General features: G+C 44.6%; 1 protein-coding gene across 5 annotated transcripts in view; it reads right to left on the bottom strand.

The window, feature by feature from the left end:
- The window catches only part of TC2N (tandem C2 domains, nuclear), a 39,482-nt gene extending 17,559 nt beyond the window's left edge, over positions 1-21,923 (bottom strand). The window contains exons 1-4 of one of the 5 annotated variants that reach the window (XM_048308220.1): positions 21,862-21,923; positions 20,789-20,894; positions 7,135-7,252; positions 6,208-6,441 (exon numbers count right to left, since the gene is read on the bottom strand). In XM_048308220.1, the coding sequence (XP_048164177.1) occupies positions 6,208-6,441; positions 7,135-7,192 (292 nt within the window). In that variant the 5' untranslated portion in view covers positions 7,193-7,252; positions 20,789-20,894; positions 21,862-21,923. Of the gene's footprint in view, positions 1-6,207; positions 6,442-7,134; positions 7,253-20,511; positions 20,622-20,788; positions 21,001-21,861 lie in introns of those variants that run through there. The other 4 variants (XM_048308217.1, XM_048308218.1, XM_048308216.1 and 1 more) reach the window with 4 other exon arrangements.
- Positions 21,924-27,266: the final 5,343 nt, after the last annotated feature.

Raw genomic sequence — 27,266 nt, 5'->3', positions numbered from 1 at the left:
TATCTGGGATCGTTGACCCAGGACCCAGGTGTGGACCAGATATTTGTGAGGGAGCCAGGGCCTCTCTCTCTCTGGGAGCGGCTCTTAATGAGTGTGAGAGAAAGGTTCATTCACAAAGAAAGAATGCAGGAGTATCATCATAGAATGCAGTGGAAGACACTCGAGCAAGGGATCCAACAGCTAAGAGAGGTGGCAATATTAGAGGTACTCTTTGGGAAGGATGGACAGCATGATAATGACCCCGATAAGGTCAGGTGCACAGGACAGATGATGTGGAACCTGGCAAGGCTAGGGCCATCGCAATACACCACCTTCATTGCAACGATTGATGCTGACAATACCCGAGAAACAGTGGGCTCTGTTGCCAACAGGCTCAGGCATTATGACAGCATGATCAATGGCCCGCTGAAAGCTCATGTCTCTGCTGTGGTCCAGGACCTCAAAGAGGAGATGAAGGAGAAGATGGAGGAGATGAGGGAGGAGATGAGGAGGGTCAGTGTGGCACCAGTGCGAGTCACAGGCCCCCAAGTCAGAGCCCGTCGTCCCCCTGCTAGAGAGAGAGGGTACACCCCACGAGCTGAGCTGTGGTTTTTCCTGTGTGAGCATGGGGAAGACATGAGAAGGTGGGATGGGAAACCCACCTCTGCCCTGGCAGCGCGGGTGCGTGAACTCAAGGAGGGAGGCACTAACCGAGGGGGTTCCGCTAAGGTGAAGGTAGCCTCAGCCTCCCGTGACCGAGCTGCCAGGCATTACAGAAGGGAGGATGATATGTCGGATCCCCTTGAAGGTACCTCGAGCATGTACGCCCAGGGAAAGAATGATAACCAGGGCTAGAGGGGCCCTGCCTCTAGCCAGGAAGAGGCACGGGAGAACCGAGTTTTCTGGACGGTGTGGATCCGATGGCCTGGCACATCAGAGCCACAAAAATATGATGCATTGGTTGATACTGGGGCACAGTGTACTTTAATGCCATCGGGACATATGGGGGCAGAACCTGTATCCATCGCTGGGGTGACCGGGGGATCACAGCAGTTGACCCTTTTGGAAGCTGAGGTGAGCCTGACTGGGAAGGAGTGGCAAAAGCATCCGATTGTGACCGGCCCAGAGGCCCCGTGTATTCTGGGCATAGACTTCCTCCGGAATGGCTACTACAAAGACCCAAAAGGACTCAGGTGGGCATTTGGGATTGCTGCTGTGGAGGCAGAGGGCATTAGGCAATTGAACACCCTGCCTGGACTATCAGAGAATCCTTCTGCAGTTGGGCTCCTGAAAGTGGAAGAGCAACGAGTGCCAATTGCCACCTCGACAGTGCACCGCCGGCAGTATCGGACAAATCGAGATGCTATGATCCCCATCCACAAGATGATCCGCGAGCTGGAGAGTCAAGGGGTGGTCAGCAAGACCCACTCACCCTTCAACAGCCCCATCTGGCCTGTGCGCAAGTCTGACGGGGAATGGAGATTGACTGTGGACTATCGTGCCCTGAATGAAGTGACTCCACCGTTGAGCGCTGCCGTGCCGGACATGTTGGAGCTCCAGTACGAGCTGGAGTCCAAAGCAGCAAAGTGGTACGCCACTATTGACATTGCCAATGCATTCTTCTCCATTCCTCTGGCAGCAGAGTGCAGGCCTCAGTTTGCCTTCACCTGGAGGGGCGTGCAGTACACCTGGAACCGACTGCCCCAGGGGTGGAAGCACAGTCCCACCATCTGTCATGGACTGATCCAGACTGCACTAGAAAAGAGTGAGGCTCCAGAACATCTGCAGTACATTGATGACATCATTGTGTGGGGGAACACTGCAACCGAAGTGTTTGAGAAAGGAGAGAGAATAATTCAAATTCTCCTGCAAGCTGGTTTTGCCATCAAGAAGAGCAAGGTCAAGGGACCTGCCCGAGAGATCCAGTTCCTGGGAGTAAAGTGGCAAGATGGACGACGTCAGATTCCCACTGAGGTCATCAATAAGATCACAGCAATGTCTCCGCCGACCAACAAGAAGGAAACACAAGCTTTCCTAGGTGCTATAGGTTTCTGGAGGATGCACATTCCCGAGTACAGCCAGATCGTGAGTCCTCTCTACCTGGTTACCCGCAAGAAGAATGATTTCCACTGGGGCCCTGAACAGCAGCAAGCCTTCGCCCAGATCAAACAGGAAATTGCTCACGCCGTAGCCCTTGGCCCAGTCAGGACAGGACCAGAGGTGAAGAACGTACTCTACTCTGCAGCCGGGAACAATGGTCTGTCCTGGAGCCTCTGGCAGAAGGTGCCTGGTGAGACTCGGGGCCGACCACTGGGATTCTGGAGCCGAAGCTACAGAGGATCTGAAGCCAACTACACTCCCACCGAGAAGGAAATCCTGGCAGCTTATGAAGGAGTCCAGGCTGCCTCAGAAGTAATCGGCACTGAGGCACAACTCCTCCTGGCACCCCGACTACCGGTGCTGGGGTGGATGTTCAAAGGAAAGGTTCCCTCCACGCATCACGCCACCGACGCTACTTGGAGCAAATGGATTGCCCTCATCACGCAGCGCGCCCGAATTGGAAACCCAAGTCGCCCTGGGATCTTGGAAATAATTACAAACTGGCCAGAAGGTGAGACTTTTGGGTTATCTTCTGAAGAAGAAGAGGAGCAGGTGACACGTGCCGAAGAAGCCCCACCATATAACGAGCTACCAGAGAGTGAAAGACAATACGCCCTCTTCACTGATGGTTCCTGCCGAATTGTAGGCGCTAGCCGGAAATGGAAAGCCGCTGTATGGAGCCCCACACGACAAGTTGCACAGGCCACTGAAGGAGAAGGTGGATCGAGCCAATTTGCTGAGCTCAAAGCTGTCCAATTAGCTCTGGACATAGCTGAAAGAGAGAAGTGGCCAAAGCTCTACCTCTACACTGATTCATGGATGGTAGCCAATGCTCTGTGGGGTTGGCTGGAAAGGTGGAAGGCGGCAAACTGGCAGCGCAGAGGAAAACCAATCTGGGCTGCTGAAGAGTGGAAAGACATTGCCACTCGGGTAGAGAAGCTATCCGTGAAGGTCCGTCATGTAGATGCTCACATCCCCAAAAGCCGGGCTAATGAAGAACATCGTAACAACAAACAGGTAGATCAGGCTGCGAAAATAGAGGTGTCCCAGATAGACTTGGATTGGCAACATAAAGGAGAACTGTTCCTAGCTCGATGGGCCCATGATGCCTCAGGTCATCAGGGCAGAGATGCCACCTATAAGTGGGCACGAGACCGAGGGGTGGATCTAACCATGGACAGTATCTCCCAGGTGATCCATGACTGTGAGACATGCGCTGCGATCAAGCAGGCCAAGCGGGTGAAGCCTCTGTGGTATGGCGGGCGATGGTCCAAATACAAGTATGGGGAGGCCTGGCAGATTGATTACATCACACTGCCTCAAACCTGCCAAGGCAAGCGCTATGTGCTCACAATGGTAGAAGCCACCACTGGGTGGCTGGAGACCTACCCTGTGCCTCATGCTACTGCCCGGAACACCATCCTGGGCCTGGAAAAGCAAGTCCTTTGGAGGCATGGCACCCCTGAGAGAATCGAGTCTGACAATGGGACTCATTTCAAGAACAGCCTTATAAACACCTGGGCTAGAGAACATGGCATAGAGTGGGTGTACCACATCCCTTACCATGCACCAGCAGCTGGGAAGGTTGAGCGGTGTAATGGACTGCTTAAAACCACCTTGAAGGCACTGGGTGGGGGGACTTTCAAAAACTGGGAGATGCATTTAGCAAGAGCCACCTGGTTAGTTAACACTCGAGGCTCCACCAGCCGAGCAGGCCCTGCCCAATCCGAACCCCTACAAACAACAGATGGAGATAAGGTTCCAGTGGTGCACATGAGAGGTATGCTTGGAAAAACTGTTTGGGTAAAGTCTGCCTTGAGCAAAGACAAACCCATCCGTGGGGTTGTTTTTGCTCAGGGACCAGGTTGCACCTGGTGGGTGATGCAAAAGGATGGAGAGACCCGATGCTTACCTCAAGAGGACCTTGTTTTAGGGTGAACTACCCATGGCTCTGCACTTGTATCAATATCAGCATGTATATTTGTATATAATTTGGGTAATGCATAGATTTATATGGTTAAAAAAAAGTTAAGTTTCATGTAACATGTTAGTATGGGAAAAAATTCGGGGTGGATAATGTTGGGGTTTTAGTTTAGTCTTAGGTTTTCCTGTTAAAGGAATTTTCTCCCATATGCATGTTGCTAGGGGACAAATAGCTGTACTTAAGAAAGACAAAAAGGGGAGTGGGGCGGGCCTGGCTACTCCTTTGTCTACACCTGGGTGTGGGGACAGTTCGCTCTGAGCGTCCGGAGAGAGAAGCTGCAGAGAAAGGAGCTGCTGCTGCTTTCTTTTTGGCCGTTCTTTCTTCCTGCTGGAAGCAACGCCGGGACCCCAAAAGCCGCTTTTTCCCTGCCCTGCTGGAGACCGAGCTGTGGCTGTCCTGCTCCGCTGCTGCTTCGAGCTTTCGCTACGCTGTAGCCCTGCTCACCCTGCCTGCCTGGGCCTCCGTGGGGTTCTCCCATCTGGATACATCTCGTCTGCCACCCGGGATTTGCGTTCGTCCCTGCCGTTCCAGCCTGCTGTTCCTGAGAGTCCGGGATCGGCTGCCCAGGGGTTTGTGAAGCCTTTGTTCCATCCCTCCCGGGATCCCAGGGCACCAGAGCCGCGGGTTTCCCGAGCTCGCTCCGGAGCGCCCCCTGCAGCCGCGGGGGAACCATCGCACCTGCCCTGCTCACCGGGAGCCGCCAGCGCCCCTGCCGGCTGCGAGCGGAACTGCACCCGAGGGGAAATAGCCTGACAGCCGAGAAGGCTGGCACTGGGTTTGTGTTTGCTGTTACTGCCAGAGTTGTTGTTGTTTTGTTTGACTGGTTATATACATATATATATATAGTAAAGAACTGTTATTCCTATTTCCCACATCTTCGCCTAAAGGCTCTTGATTTCAAAATATAATAACTTGGAGGGAAAAGGGGTTATATCTGCCACTTCAAGGGGGGCCTCTGCCTTCCTTAGCAGACACCTGTCTTTCAAAACCGAGACAAGAGGGAAGGGTGGGAATAAAACCACACAAAGGCAAAAAAGTTAGTTAGGTAGTACTGCATTAGTTATTATGCAACATATGGTTGACTTCTTTCAGTTATTAGGGTTTTCACCTTCAGAAAGGAAATACAGTTACATGGAACTAAGAAAGTACTACCAGCTTATCATATCCTTGAGGCAAAGCAATTCTAGAGGAAACAACTGTTAAGGTATGTCCCTGTGCCAGAATTTTCCCTTACCAAATTGTATGCATCTCCTGGCAGGACTAAGAGCCTAACAATAGCATATGCTCTGTAACTCACGTTAGTGGGACAGGATCCTATTCTTTTAAAACACTACCCTGTCTAAATTGCACATACCTCATTTTGGCAGTTTGAGTATGGCAGTAACAGAGGTTGAAGCACAAGACTGCTGTAAAGCAAAAAATTAATAGTATCATATGAAACCTCATATCCGGGGATCTGTGCCCCCTGGCCTCCAAAAAGCAGCAAAAAGAGCAGGAAATAGTAGGGACAAAAAATTCAGCCAAGTAGTAGCACAAGCCATCTATTGGCAAAATTTGAAAAGCAAGATGTGTTAGTATGTTAAAACATACCAGAATATTAACCATGAAAACCAGAACACCCTCCTCCTTTTACTTGAATGATCTGGAAGCTGGGGATAAGTTAGGTCTTTCCTTGTCTCCAATAAATTCTTTCTAAAGATTCCATTTCCTTTAAGTGTCTTCCATTACTTTTGAGTATGAGCACTGGTGTGCAATCCTCCCATTCAGTTTATTCATGCAGCATCACAGAGATTCACAGTGGGATGACATAGTTCCCAAAACTTCTCTGTGTGTCCAGAGAGAAAAGAAACAAGCTTCCCAGGCTCCCCAGGGAAGTGGTCACAGCAGCAGCCTGACAGAGTTCAAAAAAAGCATTGGACAATGCTCTCAAGCACATGGTGACTCTTGGGGTGTCCTTTTCAGGGCCAAGAGTTGGACTTGATGATCCTTGTGTGTCCCAACTCAGCATAATCTATGATTCTTTGAAACAAGACCAGGCTTCTAGAAAAGTTCTGCAAACATATGTTTTCAGTAGGAATACTTGACAACTTTCAAGGAGTAGCAAAAGTTAAACAACTATTTCAGCAATACCATCTGTATTTTACCTTTAATCCCTCCAGTATGTGAGATACTAGGAAGGCTCTTTGGCTGTACATAAGCCAATTTGAATGGAGGGACCACAAATGGTACCTCCTGACCATCCAGGGGCAGTTTAGAAAGCAAATAATCCTCTGAACAGCCAACTTGACGCTTCACTGACACAGAAGACAATGGAGGCTTCTCTACAATAGTTGGCTTGCTTGCAGCTACTGCTTCAGATTCCTGCACCATGGAAACTGCTAAAAATAAAGAGCAAGAAAAACAGACAGCACACATGTGCATTAATTTTTGAACAATACTACGAACAGATCTCTTTTATTTAATAATATCTCTGCTCGATACATTACTTAACAGCTGCTAGCATTCAGTTTTACAGCATTCAGGACTAGCACCAGGAAAAGATATTCATCCTCCTGACACCTGTCCTGATCCAAACTCTTTGTTGCCCAAGCTTCTTTATTTATAGCTACCTTCCTTTTAAGTGAATTTTCACAAGAGCTACACTTGTATCATAGAAGAGTTCTTTGAACAAATAAGACACCCAAGAAAATCCTAACAGAGTTTAAAATATCCACAGAGAAAAAAAAAAAGAAAAAAGAAAAAAAGAAAAAAAAAAAGGAAAAAAAAACCGTGTTGAATTTCTGAGAGTCTGAAAGATATAAGACCTTTACACAGCCTTGGGTAAAAAAGCTGGCTTTTTTGGACAGTATTCTAGACTGCAAAGAGCAGACTTCAGAGAAGTGTTATTTCTCAGTTCCAATTCATAACACTAACAAGCATGTGTTCAATCTCCAAGTGGAGGTACTGAAAGAATTTTGGATGTTGTAAGAGAAATCAAGTTTATCAGGGTTAACACGGTCACTTTATTAATGGGAAATCTAAGAAAACAGCGAAACTTTTCTTAAATCCTCATTATGTCAGAACTCACTTACTTTCCTTGTTCATGCAGAAACACCATTTACAGCAGGTTTTTATACATTCTGTTGCCATTGTTGTCAGTGTTATAATTTAGAGGGGACCTCAATCAGTGATCCAGTGCAGCTATCATACCTGAAAAACACAATAAAACAAACCACAGTAGATGGGAGTAACTGAAATCAGAATGCAGTATTATCAGCTATTTAATATGCAATTGCTTTTTGGACACAGGATCAGTCAGAAAGTTACTTCATAAAAGTATTAGAGCCATCAGATTTCTCTCACTGAGACTGATCATTTTTATATAAAAGCACAAGGAAAGAGATAATTTTAACATATGGCATTCAAATACTTCCAGTGATCCACTCAGACAGATCCCTGTCTTTTGGAAACCCTAAAATTCTCATACTTGTGTGTGCCACTGGGCTTTAGAGTTTGCTCAGCTTTACAGCTGTTTTGACATGGTATTGTCAAGTCATTTGCAAGATGTGTTTTTAATTCTGTTTCCCTTGTTCATGTTTCTCCTATCCTCTTTCACCCCCCCTACTATTTTCACATACATCTATATGTGTTTACATTTTTCACTCGACATACTCCATACTTTTAACTTGAAAACAGGCTTTATGAATGATGCCAAAACTGCCTTCTTTGAGAAACTACTGCTATCTCATAATTGTACACACATGAAACTCAAGACCTGGTTTATTATATAATTGTTTGCTGCGCACACAGAAATAGAGCATGCTGACTTTCAGCAAAATAAGAGGCATGTAATCTACAAAAGAATGAGAACAAGTCTCTAACAGCTGGTCAACGTTTTAAGAACTTTATGACAATGCTAACTGGCCTCATTTAAATGTCTTTATTCATATCCTTATGTTCTCTTTTCAGAGGGACACAGACAGCTGTGTTGCCTCCTGTCCAAAACTTTAGCTAAGTCTAGTCCTTTTACATCTGCTTAAAATACACAAGGTAGAACACATCCAGGACACAATTCTAACTCCACGAAGGTTAGAAGATGCCAAACAGAACGTGAACATAGGTTGAAGGGATGGGGAAGACAACAAGTAGGATAGGGGGGGGAAGCACAGAGAAAATATGCAATTTTACCAAAAAATGAAAAATGGACATGTTTGTTATGAGTTACTTCAAATGCAAGAAATTTCTGAAAGCATCTGTGCTCCAACACAGAAACCATTCCCACCTGCAGCTTGAACAGTGCTGTAATTTTCTTTGTATATTAAAAGACAGCTAGAGAAACACACAAATTCTATGGAAATAACTATAATGTCCCCCAAATCTTTCTTTCATTAAAAGCTCCTCAAAATTTTGCAGACGTCAGGTGGAGATACTACACCATGGACATTCACCTAACTCAGACACCATTACTCTGTGCAGAATCCCTCTCAGTACTTGCCTTCATCTTAAAATTGCCCATGAGCGTAAGTACAACATGAGATCTGCATCAAAAATCTTCAGAGGCAATGCCACCAGCTCCAGAACCTGCTCTGCATTTTCACAGAAGCACAAAAGGAGGCATGGGAATTTCTCATTAAATTCTCCATGGTTCTAAGGATCAGATTTTCACTGCTGCTCCTCCCTTGGAGGCACACTCATGATAGCTAAGGCTGCTAATTTACTTTGGGTTCCCTTGCAGTGATTTTCCTTCCCAGCTGTTATCAGTACACAGCTGGAGTTAATATGCTTCACTCTTGTTCACCATGTTTAAACTGGACTGAAACAGCTGCTCTGTTTGCTCTAAGCTTTGCAACAATGGTATCTAAGCCTCAGTGGCAGTTTGCACAGGCAAAACAGACTTTTATCTCAAAATGTCCAGATTGAATTTATTCGCTACTGCTGGTGAAGAAACCAAAATGCTAGTACTGCCCTACTTTCTAGCTACATAAAGTGGAAAAATTTGTTTTTCTGCATCAGAGAAAATTCAGTTAATGGTAGTGAATTGTTTAGCTGGAACCATTAATGTGAGCAAATAAACAAATGGAAATCATCTGTCACAAGCAGCTGCCTTTCCTTCACAGGGGGTGAGTGCCTTACCTAGAAAGAAAGGGCTTCATACGGGTAATGAGGAAAACAGTAATAATGCAGTTCTACACCTTCTGTTCTTCTATCATTAAAAAAGACCATGTTTTTCACAGTAATGCCAAGTCAGCTGTGATACTCTTTAACCATTATCTTTCTTCCCCATTTATCAGTATGCAAATGTTCATACATTGTTCTTCTATCTGAAGACAAATATAATGCAATTCATCACTGCCTACTGTAAAGAAGAGTAAGGATTACAGATTGTTCTTTAGCAAGGCAATATCAATAGTGAATGCCAAAGTATATAGACACATATCTTAGAGCCTCCATTTCAGTTTTAGCTTAATTATATGAGTTTGAGAAGAAAGTTCCATGAGTAAGAGACTAGAATACTATTTACCCTTTCTTTAAGCTTAGAAATGTAATGGTTTCAGTGACAAAACTTGCCCTTGGGTCCCTCGACTTACACCACAGCCACATCATTAAAAAAATGACAGCATTTGCTGAGAGACAGGCCATGTGGACACAGTGCTCCCCTGTTCTGCTTAGAGCACTTTGCTTTGTTCATGGAATCCCAACGTGGATGGCCTCAATTACTTTTAAAAGTTTAAATTCACTTAATTAAGCTACAGTGATAAATACTGGGGATTTTTTTGTTTGTTTGAGCAATCCTGGCAGTAAATTAGATGGCTTGACTCCCAGTTAATATATTTTCTTGTATCTGTACTTTCCAAGCTGCCTACAGTTATTTATACAACTTTCACTGCATGCAAAAGTTTTCTCTTAACCATGTGGGAGAGAAAGAAATTTAGCAGGTTCTGTTGTATATTTTATTAACTGAAAATGCAGAAAAACATTGTACAAGACTAAGCAAGTATTTCATGACCTTGACAGAAGCTGACATTTCTATCAAAGGTTAAACTTATCCCACATGCCAGATCCTTTTGCTGGTGCTGGCTACCCAAAAATCCTCAGTATATAATTTAACAGTTGTTAAAAGGTTGTACTAACATGAATTTATCTGGGACTATATGCATAAAATAAACCAGAACTATAGAGACATTCGTTAGGTGCACCACCAAATCACAAAGAAATACTGACTTCGCAGCAATGTCATCCATTTTAACAAGAAGTTAAGACTCCTTGACACTATCTCTACTTTTTGGGGTCAGTTTTTGTTAGGCAATATGCACATAACAAGGACATCCTCCACTTCTGAGATTCTAAACTGACAAAAGGATAGGGAGAAAGAGAATTATCCCTCATTTTCAGACAAAAAACAGAGATAGAGAAATCAGTTTGAAGACTGAAGTTGAAGAAGAGGGAACTGAACACAGATCTTGTCACTCTCGCGTAGAATTCTCTCTTTCTTGGTGTTTTTCACCAAATTCAGTAAGCCATTTCATTCCTCTCTTCCCAGTATAAAGCCAAAGTAAGATAAGCAAATGTAACTCAGCCAAAGGACTTCCACACTAAGGCAAAAAGAGAGCCAACCTTATTAGAACATCCTGGAAATGACAGTTTAAAACCTAACCACACACATACACTGAGCCTAGAGAATTATAATCACTATTATTTTAATGGGTTTAGATGGAAAACATAAATTATCTTAATGATTTCCAGATTCCTCTGATAGAAATTCTGACCGAGCTAAAATCAGATAAACAGAGTATCAAAGACTCTAGTTCCAGATGCCTCCAGAACCATTTCAAGACAGAGATGTTTGGAGAAGAAAGTAAATATTTTCAACAACTCATTAAATAAAAAGAACATGATAGAAAACGGATGATTGCAATGTTAAATATTAAAAGCTGAAAGTAGTCTGAAAAGAAATGTCAGGTCTTTACTGCCTTAGGACGAAAGGGTGTGTTTTGCAACAAGACTGCAGGCTGCCAATGAATTTTACTGCATTTAGTCACAGCACTGCTCCATAGGAGTTGAACAGGTAACACATTTATAACCACACAATAGAAACAAAGGTGAAATAGCTGTTCTCAAACAGGGAAAGCTGGCTAAACCAGTGGCTTCAAACATTTTGAGATTTATTGCCAGTCATAAATGTATACAACGCATTCTCAGATCTGCATTTTAGAAACGTACCACAGCAAAATTCTAGTAACAGTAAGTTCTCACACAGCAGGATGTGTTAAACAAAATATCCGGAAATAGGGAGCATCAGTTGTTATAAAGCATTTGGGCCAGATCTTCGAATGACATAAGCGTCTACAACTCCAGGAGCCCCAGCAGAGCCAGGACACTTCGCAACATCTGAGGATCTGCACTCTGGAGAAAGTGAGCTCAAGCTTGCTAGTTCACACCTCAGCCAAACACCCCATTAATGATACCTCTTATGCTACCTGTTTGCCACCCTATGACTTTCTGCCTTTTGGATCCAGAAGATGCAGTCAATCTCAGTCATATAAATCCTTCAGAGAGCAGAACAGCACCAGCTCAGGTCTCCAGATGTTTAACAGAAGCACAGCGCAGCAAAAGCTGTTTCTGGTGCAGGTCAGATGGATTATCTTTTGATGGTGCAGATGCTGCCGAAGGCTTAACTTCCACAGCCAGCTGTTTTGTGGTTTTGCTTCTAGGGGAGAGCATCTGGGAGCTGTGCACCCCTCTCAGCACAGTTCTTCAGCTGAAGAGGGATGGCTGGTGACCACCATATCTCAAAACTGGCCAACACTAGTAAAACAGCTAAATGGTTTTGAGACATTTGCCGCCAGGTATTTTGCTACTATAGCAGCAAGGAGAGCACACGTACCTACATACACTCACCAAAGACATAAAGCCCACGGTTTAAAAAAAAACAACTATTTTTTTGGGGACTGTAGGCAGGTCTGACTTGTACCACCCACACAGGAGAGACAGGTACTTCAAGTGGATCTGAGCATGTGGAAAGAGAGGACACAGCTTTTGTTCCCATTCATTATAAACTTCAGCAGTAGCAGGTTGTCTGCAGGAATAAAAAAAAGGAAACAAAAAATGTCATGCCAACACACACCTACCACGTGCATGATAAGAAGCTCCTTTCTATATCTGTTTCTGGAAGAACCCCACAACAGTGATATTTGCAGTAACTTGTGGGTGGGGGTGTGTGTACATACACCCTCCTCTGTTTAGAGCCACAACTCTTGGAAGAGCATGAAAACTCTGGAAATTTGCATGCAGATATTATTCCACTTCTGCCTTCCAAGAAAATTAAAATAATGTGAGGCTTTCTCTTTTTTGTTACTGGAAAGAAAAAGGGATTTCACCCTGAAAACAGTGGATCACAAAGAAGATGCTGAAATAACACAACAGAAAAAGAGAAGTTATGAGAACGCTTTTGAAGGACACAACCAAGAAGGGCATTCCTGTGAAAGATACCTTACAAACACTTCAACAGAAACATAGTGAAGAAATACAAAACTCTCCCAGTACAGCAAATGAAACAAAGAGTGCAATTACATATTTAAAGCTGAAGAGAAGACCATTCATCGTTAACCTAGTTTAGCTGATGGGGATTTTATGACAGACCACTGCACAGCTTTCCTGGGGCACAGAGGCTCCCAGCGTTGCTTAAGCAGTTATGCAGTTGAATCGGGTAACAGAAATAGATGGTAAAGTGACACTCCATGATGCAAACAAACCACCAACTGCCCAGGCACAGGAAGCACCTTCCCATGCTGGTAAATGATGACACAGCAGCCCACCAGGGAAAGTTTTACGGGTTCCTCTCACTGATCACAAAAACAGGAAACTGAATGGAATAGATCATGGGTCTGAACTGTCATAGTCCTATGCTGCAACCTCCTCTCATTCACAGTTTGCCAAAGCAGAATTTTTCTTTAGAAGGCCAGAAGACCCATTATGAGCCCTTGTCCCACTCCCCTCAGCTTCTGACACCACTGGATTTCAACCAGTTACGCTTGCACTACACTAAGCAACTTCAGCAGAAAGACATGTTTTTATTTCAGAAAGTACTCCAACAGCTATTCCTTCACTACCAATACTTTATCTCCAGGAACTATCCACCTCAGACTCAACAATATCACAGGATAATCTAAGGTGAGAAAATATTTCATTAATTAACACTTGAAAGGGCAAGACTGCTCTTGCTCTCAGAGCATTGTATTGACATTCCAAATTGTTACCAGTCCACCCCTGGCTCTGCATTCTTCTGACTGTATTTTGAGCAAGTGAAGGAGGAAGGTGGGAGCCTGCAGACAGCATCTCCGCACTCCCTTTGGTGACTGCCATAGCATTCAGGTAAGATACTGTTTGCTGGGCTCTCCTACAGGTAACAGTTGCAGGTAAAGTTTAAAACTCTTGTAATCAGCAGGAGTGCTTAATATGTCACTGCTGTCAGTCAGGATGTGACAACTATACAAAAATATTATTTAACTTCAGCAAGCTTCTTTTGAGGGAAAGGAAAGCACCTCAGAGACCAGTTCTTAGCTTGGGTGTTCTGACAGCAGTAACAGCAGAACTCACTGTGAGCCCAAGAGCTGCTCCGCATGTTCTCCTGCCAATGAGGTCTAGCTCTAACTGTACCAAGGCAGAAACTTCTCCTGGAGCAGCCACATCTTCCCACATGCAGTTTTGAGAGAACATGCCATGTCCCACTCCAGCTTTCCCTCCTCCCTCCAGCTTCTCTGCCCAGACAAAGATGATCTAATTTATGTCTCTCCTCATGCAGGCCCTGAGCTGAACCCTAAAGATCACTTGTGCAATCTAGCTGTGGTCTCATTCAGCTCAGCAGCTGCTTCTTCCCAGGGCTCCAGCCCGGAGGAGGCCAAATGGCTTTCAGCACATCTGCACACGCAGCCCAGGCACAGAGCACCACAGTACATCACAAAGAAGAACTAACTGCTCCTGCCTACTTCCCCGAAGAAAAATAAAGCTGAGCAGGTGTGTGTGCTTGAGCTATTGTGCTACAGGAACAACTGCTTCTGCTTTTCAGGCACCCCTTGGAGAAGGGGAACAAACCCTGGCATGAGTACAGGATCCAAAGTTGTCCTTCTGACACGGACCCCAGGGACACCCTGACTCTGCTTCAGCATGATAGCCTTGCACCTGCAGCCCTTAAATACAGATTTAATCCCATCCTACCCCAGTATACAAAACATTAATAATATAATTTACAAGGGCCAAAAGAAAAATTTCCATAAATCTGATCCAGTTTTTCTTGTGTGAGATTTATATTTGAATTAAGAAAGAAACATTATAAATCTATCCCATGATAAAGCTTAAAACTTGGGATTTTAATGTGCTGAATCCCCTGTGCTCTGGGCTGTAAAAGTTGATATCATGTTTCTTCCTAATGCTGCATTAGGCAAGTAACCAATTCACCCAATTACTGATCTGACAACACTGTTCCTGTGAACTGAAGATAAATTCACTGACTTGGACAAGAATGTACAATATTGTATGTATTGGGGCAGTAAACACAAAAGAATAAATCCATTATGTTGGACTGCAGACCTTTCTGGATTCAGATGGAAAACAGCAAAGCAAGAGTTGAAGTCAGGACACCAGAAAAGAAAGCTGAAGAGACTAAAATATCTGTTAAAAGAACTTGGCTTTTGATGAGAACATGGAAAGAATTCAACATAAGTCCTTTGCTCTAAGCAGATTAGGAACAAATCACATCACCAATTGTTACTTTACAATCTAACTTAAAACTTAAGGCTTTCTTTATGTATTCTGTGTCAGGTTTTAATCAAATTTTTTTCTCTTTCTGCCGTTAATGCCAAGAAGCCACGAAAATAGAACTGTCAGCAGTCCTTCTATAGCTCTGATACCAAAGAAAACTGGAAACATCTGGATTCATTTTTCAACAGGACAGCCAAGAAGAAGGTATTTTAGGCAAGAGCATCTGCCTGTGGAGTTCCCTAACATGGCTAAATGTGTCTAGTTTTGAAAAGATGGCCCTTGGAAACCAGCTCAATGCAACACTGAAAAAGAGCATTAAATGGCATTCAGGACTTCTCAGCCACTGCCATGACCACAGAGCCATACAGAAAACACATGGGTACACATATAACATCCAGACAGCTAATGCAAATGGCTTTTCCTGTATATTTGGGGGGGGGAAAAAAAAAGAAAAGAAGGAAACCCAAGCAGTTTTGCATGGAAAAATAGTTTCACAAGAGCAAAGATGGACTATTTCTTTACATATACATGCACGTACACATCTGTTGCATTGTTTTAGGTGAAGCAGTTTTTTAATAGTTATTTTGCACATAATTATTATCCTGTTTCATGATGAAAACAAAAAGCCTGTCAATTTTGGAGTTTCCAGTGGGTGAGGATTCCCTGTTCAGCAGCTCTGCTCCATACTGTCACTGTCAAACCAGTTACACAGTGGTGAGAGGAAGCAAACATATAAGCTGTATAAATGAAAGTTAAAAAACTATGTCTGAGACTAAGAAAGGAAAGGTGATTCAAGTACACTTCATATATGAAAACAGGTTAAATGAATGAATCAAGAACAGGAAATGGGAACTGATCTTAATTAATTCAAATCCAAACCAGAGTGGGAGTATGGCTCTGCAGGGCATGTGTACTGAGCTCAGGAAGCTGCCTAAACACACACTGAAATAAAAGTCCAGAAGGATACTGCCTTTATAAAGTACAACTATTCATTACTTTTTGCATTAAATCCACCCAGACCAGGGACCCAGAACTGCTTTAACAGCCCCAGCAGTGCCTCCTGGAGAGCTGTACTGGCTGGAGTTGCTGGCAGCTGCCCAGGCAGATGAGTGGTAACCAGGCACTGTGTAACAGAGGCATTTTTCAAGGAGTTTGCTCAGACACTGGGAGAAAACAGCAGAAATCAAAACTGTCTCAATTTAATGGCAGTATCTAAGATTCCAGTCATTATTGGCCAAATGCTGCTACAACTCTGGGACATGGTGTTGGGGCTCTGCTCCCTTCTGAGAAGGCAGAGGTCCTGAGAGCAGAAGTTGGCAGCATGAAGCTACCATTCCCTGTTTTCCCTTAGGACAGAATTGTTTAACAACACAGTGAACTACAGCTACACCATAAATGTATGGAGTTTTTAAAAATCTTACTGAGTTTAAATCAACACTCTTCCAAAGAGATTTTGGGCCCATGATTTCACACATTGGTGAAACTAGATCTGGAAGTACGTGTACCACTGAACAGAATGAAAGCCAGAGTAATTTAGGCAGATGTTCTGTGTTTTATTAAGACTTCATGGAAGAAATTTTTTTGCAACTCTGGTCACTACTGGGAAGACAGAGAACCTGAAACGGGAAAATCAGATAGTTCCCAATCTAGAGGCCAAGAACTCCCTTCTGCAAAAGTAAATCATGGAGAAAAAAACCCCAACAAACCCAACACAGAATTAAAAGTTTTAGAATTTCCCCCTATTGCAAAATGAAACTGGTCTTGATAATGTTTTGTTGTCACTTAGGAGTGCTAAACAACAGAATTTCTTTCAGAAACAGGAGACACAACTTGCTTTTGTATCAGTTGACCACTAAGCACAAAGGCACTGCTCAAGTGACTTTCAACCCTTGTCCTGACTAACCCTCCTCTCTGCATGGCAGGCACTTTACGTATTGGAAGACGTACACGCACAGCGGACTGACTGCAGGCCTGAACTTTATGAAGAGAATTCTGCCACAGCCTCCCCATTTCTCTGCCCTCTCCAGCCCCTGTCAAGCCCTGGTCAAGGGCTGGGCCATCTCTGGCCACATGAACCACCTGACCCAGCTTCAACAAGCAGGGTGGGCAAAGCCACATGCCCAGAGGCATGAGCGCTCTGCGGGAGAGAGGGGTTGCATTCCTGTGGGAAGAAGGGGCCCTCCCACACCTCTGATGATGAGGCTGTCCCACAAAAGCCAGGCAGCCTTCGGCTCTCCATGCTTCAGCCAAAGCTGAGGCACTACACGTGTGCATCCCTGTACCCCCAGCACACTCTGTGGATGAGGCCGCAGGGGCTCCGGGGCCCAGCGCGGTGCCCAGGGGAGCTGCGCCGGGAGCCAGGCCCCCCCGCCCAGGCTGCAGCACCCCGCACCAGTCCACCTCCAGCTTCCAGGCTCCAAAGCATAGGTGCTAAATTAATGGAGTGCCATGGAGGTTTCAGTCATTGGGACACGGTCCTTCTAGACTGCTTTTTTTGGATTTCAAAGCTGCTTTAATCACCAAAAGAGCATCTCCAGAACTCACTCTTCAGGCCATTGCAGTGACCACAAGGCCTCCATTAGCCTTCAAGACCATCAATAGCCTTAATTTGCGACCTAATTATCTGTTTTCTCACATTTAAGTCTGGCTATTAGATCACTGGAAAACAAAGATTCAAAACAAAATCACCAGAATACAATTTACAGGAAAGATAAGCATCAGATTGACGACATAATTTTCTTTTGGCAGTGAATTAGTGCCAACTTCAGCTACAATGACAGGCAAACAAATACTAAGCTTAAGACAAGTATCCTCACTAATTCTGCATGGTTTGATGGATTAAGATCATCAAAAAAATTTAATGGAACACAGAGAAGCTCAAGAAAACCCAGGTTCTGAACCTCTTCCCACAAGGCTTCTCAGTTTAGATGTGAAGATCCATCCTGGCTGCAAAACGCTATCAACCTAACTTCTCTCTGCATAAGCAATCTTTCTGATGGAGCCTGAGCAGCATTACTAAATAGAATGACAACATGGCTTAACTCAGAGACTGTTCTGCTTCAAGTCAGAGCTTGCTCTGCCTTTCACTTTAAAGAGATGAGATCTTAAGTTCTCTGCTGACAGAGATTGGATGTTGTCCTACTTAGATGAGAGAGAATATTTACCAGATTTAAGGTATCTTGGGAGATAACAAATCGGAGTAAACAAAGCCATTCTTTCATAAAATTAAACAAGAGTCCAGAGAGGGGAGCAATACGTCAGGATATGCATCACATAAAATTCACCAAATGAAGTAAGTAGCATCTTAATCAAGCAAAAAATTTCAGTGTTCCACCAAAGTGTACTTCTGGTATAAGCCACAGCAGGTAGGATAGACATGAAGACAGATGGCCTAAGCTAGCCAAAGCCTGACTTCCTAGTTGAGGCTGTCCTGATAAGGCAGGTCCTCTGGCTCTGCCCACCATACATGCTGCATCTGCCTGTCCCAAACTTGCTTAAAGGGCTGGCTGCTACTGGAGGGGCTGTTCAACTCTGCCTTGCCAATAGCCATTCCTGTAGGGCCCAGTAAACATGCAGCTGCACAGTGAGTTGGCCCAGCTCACTGATTAGATACAAAATTAAATGACCAAAATAAACAAACCTTTTTTTTTCCTTAAAAAAAAAAAAAAAAAAGCAGTTTTCCAACTCTCCTGTGGTAGACTGCACAAGGTGGGGTCAGAATGCAGTGGGGAAAATGGGGGACAGAGCAGGACTGCCCGTTTCACAGCCAAGCCCCAATTCTGGGGAGTGCACTTAGAGTAACTTACAACTGAAACCCACCCACGAACACGATCAACGGAGGCTGAGTGAAAAGCAAACCAGCAGATACTAAACAAGTGACAAAACAAACAAGCAAAACAACTAAGTCTGAGGTTTAGGACAAAGAAAAAGAGACCAGTGCCTAAACTTTTTTTCCAACATTGTAAATTAACAGCCTACACACATGACTGACTGAACAATCCTGCCCACATTCATTCTTTCCACAGCATAAGAATAAAGAGGAATGAATCACCTGGGGATCCATCATCTCAATTAAATGCAGGGGAGGGCAGTGGAATTCATGTGACATTTGTGGAGTCCAACATACCCTCTGGGTGCAGCATTTTTATGTAGGTGTCATTTTATAAGTATTGGCAAGAATCAAGGGACACTTTAGTAATAAATATATTCTCTTGAAATTAAATATTGCTTAACCACATGTATTCTGCAAATATATATTTTAATATTTAGCATACAGTTGGAAAAAAGACTAGAAATTAAACTTCCCCACTCCTGGATTCATGCCCTAGCCACCGAGTTGTAAGATTACAGCTCACCTAATGAACACAATGAAAGCAAGGTGAAACAGTTTCATAAGTAAGAAGCCAGAGACCACCAGCCCAGAACAGCACAAAGGTTTATGGGTCTAGCACTCTCTTGAGAAACGAAAGATGCAAATTCAGAACTTAATTCTTCACATCTGTCTAACAGCTATACACAAAACCTGAAAAGAACAGGAACAGGGGGGAAAAAAGCATGGCAATGTATTCCCCTGCATGGTTTTTAAGTAGTCCTGATCCCCTGATATGTAATCTAAAGACACTTGGGCTCTCCAAGAATAACTTATCAAGGTACACCTCGCTTCTGGATGCCGGGACAGCTTGGACACCCAACTAAGCAACACTGTAAAAACTAAAGGCACATAAAGCAGCAAAACTCAATGCATTCAGCAAGTATCACTGGGAAAAACCTGAGCCTGCTGAGATCAGAAACTGAGGGTTAGGACTGCAAGGGTCCAGCTCCAAGGTGTGGGTGCTCACAGGATCGTTTAGATGGGAAGGCACTTGACAGCTGTGGCCCAATGGACATCCTGAGATCTTGTTCTTCTCCTGCACAATTACAGCAGCACTGACTGGAAGTGTGCATTGTAGGAATGGTCATAATATCGACCAGTATGAAAACATTCTTATCTAGAGAAATGCATCACATGAGACATCGTGCATGTTTCCACATCAAAGGAGAGTTGCAAGACAGCTTAATTAAAGATGGCATTTATTTCAGACTGCTGTTTAATAACCAGAGTGATGTGAAACAGCCAGGAATCCAGCTTCATGGTATGCATTCAACAACAGTGAACAGAACAGCTTGAAACGGCTTACAGTTATACCTGCTGCTTTAGCAGTGCTCTTGGATACAGCAGGATACAACTTCAGTAAATATAATGTGTTTTCAGATGCTAATTTCATCCCATACAGAGGGAAACTGTCTAGCTATATTCACAACTTCCTTTGGAGTTTTGGCTAAACCATATCTCTAATTACTTGAAGTGTTCCTAAAGAAGATGATCTAATTAGCTACTGCTGGCCTGTCACAACACTTAGCTGTTAATTCACACAGAACATTTAAATTTTACAAGGCCATTTTCACACAGCAAAAACTGTTCTAGGTACAACTGAACCTCGGACCTAATTTATATGAAGATTTAATGCCCCAGTACTTCAACACAGTTACTACTTTTCTACCTGCCTAGATTTCCCAAAGCCTGCCGCTCGATAGGAAGCAGAGACGCCCGGCCGCACACGGCCGCCTCCGCCGGGGCAGCTCCTGCAGCCCGCACCTGCCCTGCCCGCACCCGCGCTGCCCTCCCCGCGGCCCCCGGTCGCGCCCTGGCCCCCCGCTGCCCGGCCCGGTACCTGCCTGGAGGGCGCCGCCGCCGCCCCTCTGCCCGCCGGAGCTGCTCCGGGACGGGGCTGTCGCCCGCCGCTCTCCCCGCTCCTTCCGTGCCGCTCCTCCCGTGCCGCCCGGCCCCCGCCTGCCCTCACAGCCGGGCACTGCCGCCCCGCCGCCCGCTCGGCCCGCCAGGTGCGCCCCCGCCGCGCTTACTCACCGCGCCCTATCGCGGAGGGGGAGTTTCCTCGGCCGCCTGGGACTCTCCCTCCTCACCAGAGCTACTCGCTAGGGCAGACTTACCTCTCAATGGCTGCCCGTAACTCTTCTTTGGCGCTTGCTGGACCTTGACACCTGCAAAGTCGGTGCCGGAGCTGCGCCTCGCGTTGCTAGAAGCACAACCAGGCTTCTGTTTTAGAGAGAAAAAGCGATTTTTTCATGGTTTACAATGTTCTCAGAAAACTGCATGTCCAGTTGGAATATGAGTCCGTGTTAAGTTAAGCTTTACACGGACACGTGAGAAAGCCCCTGCCACGAGAGTGCCCAGTTTGTAGGGTAATTTAGCGATAACACACAGATGATTGGTTCAGAACTTTCAGCAGGAAATTCTGGTTTGGAAATTTCCTTGCAGGAAGGAAAAGTTCTGTGAGTCTCAAGGTGGTCTCTCCTTGATTCTAGTTTTTGATAACTGGAAGTGCTAAAATATCCCAAGAGGCAAATATGAGTAAAAGTGGGGGCTGGATTAGTAGGAAAAAGGGTGTATTTCCCCAAATAAATGTTCTTTACAGTCTGAGAGCATTAAAATTTCTAATCATTGAAGTTTTGCACTACAGTTGCCCTAATAGCTCTTGATTTGCAGTCTTTGGTGGATTCCCCATCCACTGAGACTGTAGTTTTTCTGTTACGATGTTTTAAGTTTTAAATTTTAAATTTAATAGCACCACAGATCTGCTGCTAAGTAAGAATTTCATGCCTGTCATCATGCAGTGTAACACAGCTACTTCAAGCTCCAGAGCTGTAAGGGCAGAGAGACCCTCTGCCAAAAGCACAGACTCATAAATTTTGAGCTAACAAAGCATCTCTGTTCATCTCTGCACAGAGCCAGTTGCAAATACTGGGTTATCACATAGCAGAGAGGCTCTGACTCCTGTTAATGGAACTCATGAGATTATGCGTGGTCACTGTTTTAAAGAAATACCAGTAACCTGATATGCTTCCAGAATTACTTGAGTCCTCCTAAGCTGCACATTAAACACACATTTCAAGGCATCTAACTGAATTAATTTACATGACCGAACAGCTTTATTTTCACTGTTCACAGAAGTGTGTTTAACTACTGATAAGGCCCTGTATGCAGCTTGCTGCTATCAAGTTACCTTGGCATTGTCATGCTCAAGGGTTTTTCGGGCTCTCAACGACTTCCAGTCCTGTCTGAATGGCTCTCCAGCTGCTGGAGTTGCAGTGCAGTAGCAGCCATCCTTTGAGACTGCACGTCGCCTCTGTGGTGAAGGAAAATACATTAAAAACAGTATTTTAGACAAGGCAGTTAAAGGAAAAAAAATCACTTTGCAATATGACCTTCCTTCTTTCATCAAGGCAAGACTGTGTCCTGTAATTTGAGGGGGCCCATTAACACATCCCAGTGGCGCTTTTGATGGCTTGGACACCTTTCAGTCTTCTTTCAGCTGTTTGAAAATTGGGAATTTTGTTTCAATAAGCACAAAATTCAGCTCCGCATGGTAAGGGATGTGGACAACCTGATCTTATATGGATAGGGAGACCATTACTGTCCTGTGATTTTTTTAGTTGGGATGGGAAACAAACTTCCCCCCTTCCTTAAAAGATTTTTGTTCCAAACAAATCTAGTCTGAAGATCAGCAGTGAAACCAGTTTACATCTTTTCTTTGCTCCTCCAACCTGCTCCTCAGTCAGCTGCAAATATGATCTTGCTTCCCTGCCAGCCTCCGGGCAGCATCCAGAGTGCCCCATGCTCTGCTGTATCTTTCTGTAACTAAACCTCGCTTGAGAAACCTGGTGATATTCCCCTGCCTCACTGACTCCTGCTGTCGGCCCCCCTCTCCTCTGGTGATCATTCCAGACCGTCACTGCAACCACATAGCCTCACTAATTCCTGGTTCTCTGCAGCTGCTCTTGATCCTTATGCTGCTTCCACTCTGGGCACCACTGGTACTAAGACCAAGCTAATAAACTGGGCTGCTTTTGGCTGGCTCTGCCAAACCACAGCACTCTCAGCTCCAGAAATGCAGGGCTGAAATACTTGAGCAGACCCACGCAGGGCCAATAGAGGAGAATTTATTAGTCTGGGCTATGCTTCACCTCTCATATTCCCCAGTGAGGCCTGTCTCATCTGTTTTGAACCTCTGCACAGCAGACTTTTTCACTTGTTGCTGAGCCTGTTTATGCTATTGGATTACAATTTCCCAGTGTTTTTCTTGTTGAAAGAGGAGTAGCCAGAAGACTATAGAAAGTAGCTACAAGCAGAAGTCTGTATTATCATCTCTGGGCCTCAAACCTTTAGGAACTGGACCTGGAATAATAAAAACCCCACGTATAAATACTGACACAAATCTCGAGTAATTACTTACATCTGCAAACACTTTCAAACAGATTAAGACCCTTTTTCTTCACTCTCTGCAAATGCTCCAGTGAACAAAGTTTTCAGCAGGAATGCTGATAGAGGCTGCAGCTTTGTATAAATCTGGAGTGAATTCTCCCCTGTGATCCTTTGCATCAGAAACCTGATCCCACCACCTGTGCACACTTACAGACATGCCAACTTCCATGTTAAAAATCAATAGGTTCAGAGGTTGAATCAATGTTTGCACAGAGCACACTGAAATCTTTTAAGCACAAAAGTGGAAAACATAATTGCATAGAACTTCTTGCCTAGTTTATGAAGAATTACATGAAATTAAGCAGCTGATGATTCCAAATAGCTTTCCCAGCTCTCTCCCAGCTGAGAATCCTTTGGAGCAAGCAAGCATCTAACACTACTGCTTATGAAATACTTTAGTTTCAGAAACTAGCATCAAGTGATGTACTTATGATCAGAGTTAAATTCCAGTATATATTGCAATAGCCAAGTGATGAGCTCAGCCGTCAGGGCCTAAAAGCAGGGCGTTATCAGGACAAGTCCAGCACACAGCCTACAATGTCTTATAGCCAAACTCCATGTGTAACCACTAAATTAAGTTTTCTGAGGCAGAGATTTTTGAGAGAAAAAAAGGATTTCGCAACTTAGATTTCAGTGAAATAGCAGAGTACTTTTCAGCTGAAGTCCCTACGCAGTTAATACACCTTCGTTACAAACAAGTTCTGCAGCCAGAGGATTTTACTACCATTAAAGTTTTTGCAGCAGTAATCTTTGTCCCCTGAGGTTTTTTTGAGAGAAACATGAAACTGTTTCCTCATCCTCCTTGTCCTGCTCTCAGCTGGAGCCTGTTTTTTTTTTCCATTCCCATCCTAACCTTTGGGTTTAGCTGACACCTTCCCTCCTCTGCCACAGATGCTGGGTGGGGTCCACACACTTCATTATAGAAAGCTGCTATAATTCAGTCCATGACTATTATTTTTTATTTTCTCCTTTTATCAAATGCATGTTTAACATCGCACTTTCTTGACATTACCTGTTGTAATTCTGTCCACCATCTGAGACTGCAGCCAGTTGCCTCCTCCCACAGATCTGCAGGACAGCTTTATTGCATAATGTCCAGTACCATTTGAAAATATTGCTACAATGCCTAGACAAGCAATTACATGGAGGTACTTTGCTGTTCAAATTAGACATTCTCTTTACCTCATTCAGATTTGATGTACTGTGAATTTGAAAACAGTTTTGCTGGCTTGTTATGTTTTGCCTTATGCTGTAAGGCAGATTTTCTTTGCGCACACACACATCATTAATACATTCTGATAATAAATCCAAGTAGGGCTCATCCTTCATGCAGCAGAACACTTTGGTCCTGTCTCTCCACAGCAGTCCCACATCTGTGTGAGCTGCAGCAGTTGCTTCTGGGCCATGGCTGCCAGCCCCAAACTATCCAAAGGCAAGGAGAGGTTCCAGGGTGGATAACCACTGAGGCACAAGGGTGCTGCTCTGGACAGGCCATCAGTTTCAGCCTGGAGTAATGAACAGGAGTAACTGTGGGTGCAGGAGCAAACGGTTCTGTTTCCTCCTCAGGAGGCATTTGTTGCTGTGGCTGATGTAGGAATCCAAGATGATTAATCCAGTAAACTCAGGAGGCATTATAAACCTTTATGTGTAGTTGAGAAAAGCATGAAACAGAGCCAAGGCATGCTCCTTGCACTAATTGCATCCTTTTCTTGCCTGACTTCATTAAGAGCCAGATGCTCTTAATCTGGCACAGGTTTGGGAGGTCATTGTCACACCTACTGAAAAAAGATAAGATTAAATGTTATCAACATATTGACACCTTCAGACGTTTTCTAGAGCTCTTATACCTGGAAGACTGTGGGTAGGTGGTGCTAGCCCAGCTTTAAAATGAGCTTGCTGCATGCAAAAATCAGTGGGTATATCAAATGATCTAAATGTCATTTAGATCCAAACAATTCCAGTAGTTTCCTCTTTGATTCAGTGCTGTAAGACAATTTATTTATACAGTCTGCAGTTTAAAAATTGCATTTTCAGGGTTAAGGATAAAAGAGAAAGTTAGAACCTTATCTGTTGCTGATTTCAGGAAAGATATGAAAGATGTGTTATCTCAAAAGGTTCAGTCTACCTTTTAGTGCAGTAGTTGGACTTGGTTCAATAACAGGGTTTCAAATTATTCCCAAACCTTCATTGTTAGGGGGAAAAAACCCCACAACAAAACAGGAAAGACCTGCATCAGGAAAGGCTGTTGTATCACTGAAAAAGGGCCCATGGAGCACCTGAGTCTGAAATATGCTTATTTATTATAAATAATTTCCATGGCGTCACATTAACAAACATAAAAGGTCACGAACTCCTGTATTTGAAGGAAATGTGTTTGACATCTGGGATCTGGCAGAAGTTCCTCCTGTGGGATAGATTGTTTGCGCAGAGCTTTATTGAAGAATAATATTAAGAATGAATTACAAAATATTAGTGTAACCTAGTAAGAAATAATTGTATTTTACAAGCCAGAGACATGATAGATCTTACAGAACTATTTCAGTTCATCTGATTCAAAAGCACATCAAGGAATGCTAGCTGTGACCAGTTAGCAGTGAAAATCTGTGGGGCTTAAATGCTGCAGTTAGAAATTGACTGAAAGGAGAAGTCCAAATGCAGGCAATGGCTTAAACATGTGTCTGTATTTTCGTATTCCCCTGCTCTATGAAGGAAGTGAGGAGGGAATTGGCAGGGAGCCTCAGTAGTTGGGGAAGCTGAGGGCTGCGTGGGAAGCCAGGGCACCCCTGTGCACCCCCATCCAGTGAGCAGGGCGGCATCCCCAGCCCCAGGCATCAGACACCTTCGTGGGGCTCAGGCTGGGCTGGGGCTGGGGGGGACACTAGGCCTGTGGGGAGCTGGAAACTGTCACTCCTACACTTTATCCTCTCTCCCCTCTCTTACCCATGCCAGTGAAAACCTTACAGGCACAGCCCTTTCCCTACCTGGGGAATGTTTCCTGGGCTGTTTGTGCAGCCCAGTCTCCCAAGGATATGATCTCCCACTAGGCTGGGATCATGCAACCCTGTGGGGTACTTCTGGGCTATCTCCCCAAACACTGTTACAGTCCCACTTGCCTGTGATATTGCCCAGAAATGCCTCTTTCAATGTGGAAGAGGGGATAGGAAGCAGCTCTCCATGTCCTCCCAGTTTCCTCGGGGCCTGGGACCCTGCCTGTCCAAGCCAAGGTCAAACACCTGCCTAGCCCCTTTCCTCCCTTCTCTCTTTTTGGGACCTCAGGGCCAGGTGCTGCTGCCCTGCCCTGGATTTTCACACCATCATCTCTCTAGAGTCTGCTCAGAGCCTCAGGGCTGGCCTGTCTCCCAAAAGCAGACACAGGCCTGCCCAAGGACGAGCAGATGTTCCTATCCCCGGGAAGAAGAGGCCAGCCAGGTGTCACCCGTGCACAGAGCAAGGGCAGCACACAAAAGGTCCTTTTCCTTGGTCTGAAAGGGACCAAGTCAAGAAAAAGGCCCAAAACCACAAAAATAATTTATTGTTTCCAGTTGTAAAAAGCTTTTTTTTTTGTCTTCTATTTTCAGGTGAAAGCAAACCTCATTTACCTTGCTGAAAGAGGGTGATGACAAAAAGCCATTACAGAAATCACTGCAGTTTAAAGCCTGCTGGCCCCATGGAAGTGAGGGAGCTGGGAAGAAGATCCATGGAGGCCCATGACTGGTCCTTCACAGAAGCTGGCATGCTGTTCTTCCATCTAAAATTGCTTGGTTCAAAAGGAGACAAACACTAACCTCCAAGCTAGAGTTTTGGGCACATCCCTCAGGAAAAGGCAAGGTACTTAAAGCCATTTAAGAAATGACATAACTAGAAACAGAAGCTACCAGCCCTCTCTGCCCTAATTTTAACACTTTAACCCAGCTGCAGGTTGTTTTGCTCTGTTCCCAGGTAAACACACCAGTATAAAGCACTCTTAAGGTACAGGAAATAAGGGAAAGCCAACCTGCTGCCCACACTCCCAGCCTTCCCTGTGCAGAACTGCTAGCAGCACTGGTTGCTCCTCAGCCTTGCACCCAGAATCACTGGGAGGTGAATGTGCTATAGCCACAACCCTTGCTGATATTACTAGGGATTGTAGGATAGGAGCAAGGATGC

This window comes from Corvus hawaiiensis, chromosome 6 (genome assembly GCF_020740725.1).
Source record: "Corvus hawaiiensis isolate bCorHaw1 chromosome 6, bCorHaw1.pri.cur, whole genome shotgun sequence".
NCBI classification, from domain to species: domain Eukaryota; kingdom Metazoa; phylum Chordata; class Aves; order Passeriformes; family Corvidae; genus Corvus; species Corvus hawaiiensis.
The sequence above is the reverse complement of the archived record's forward strand: the minus strand, read 5'-3'. Positions and strand labels throughout refer to the sequence as shown.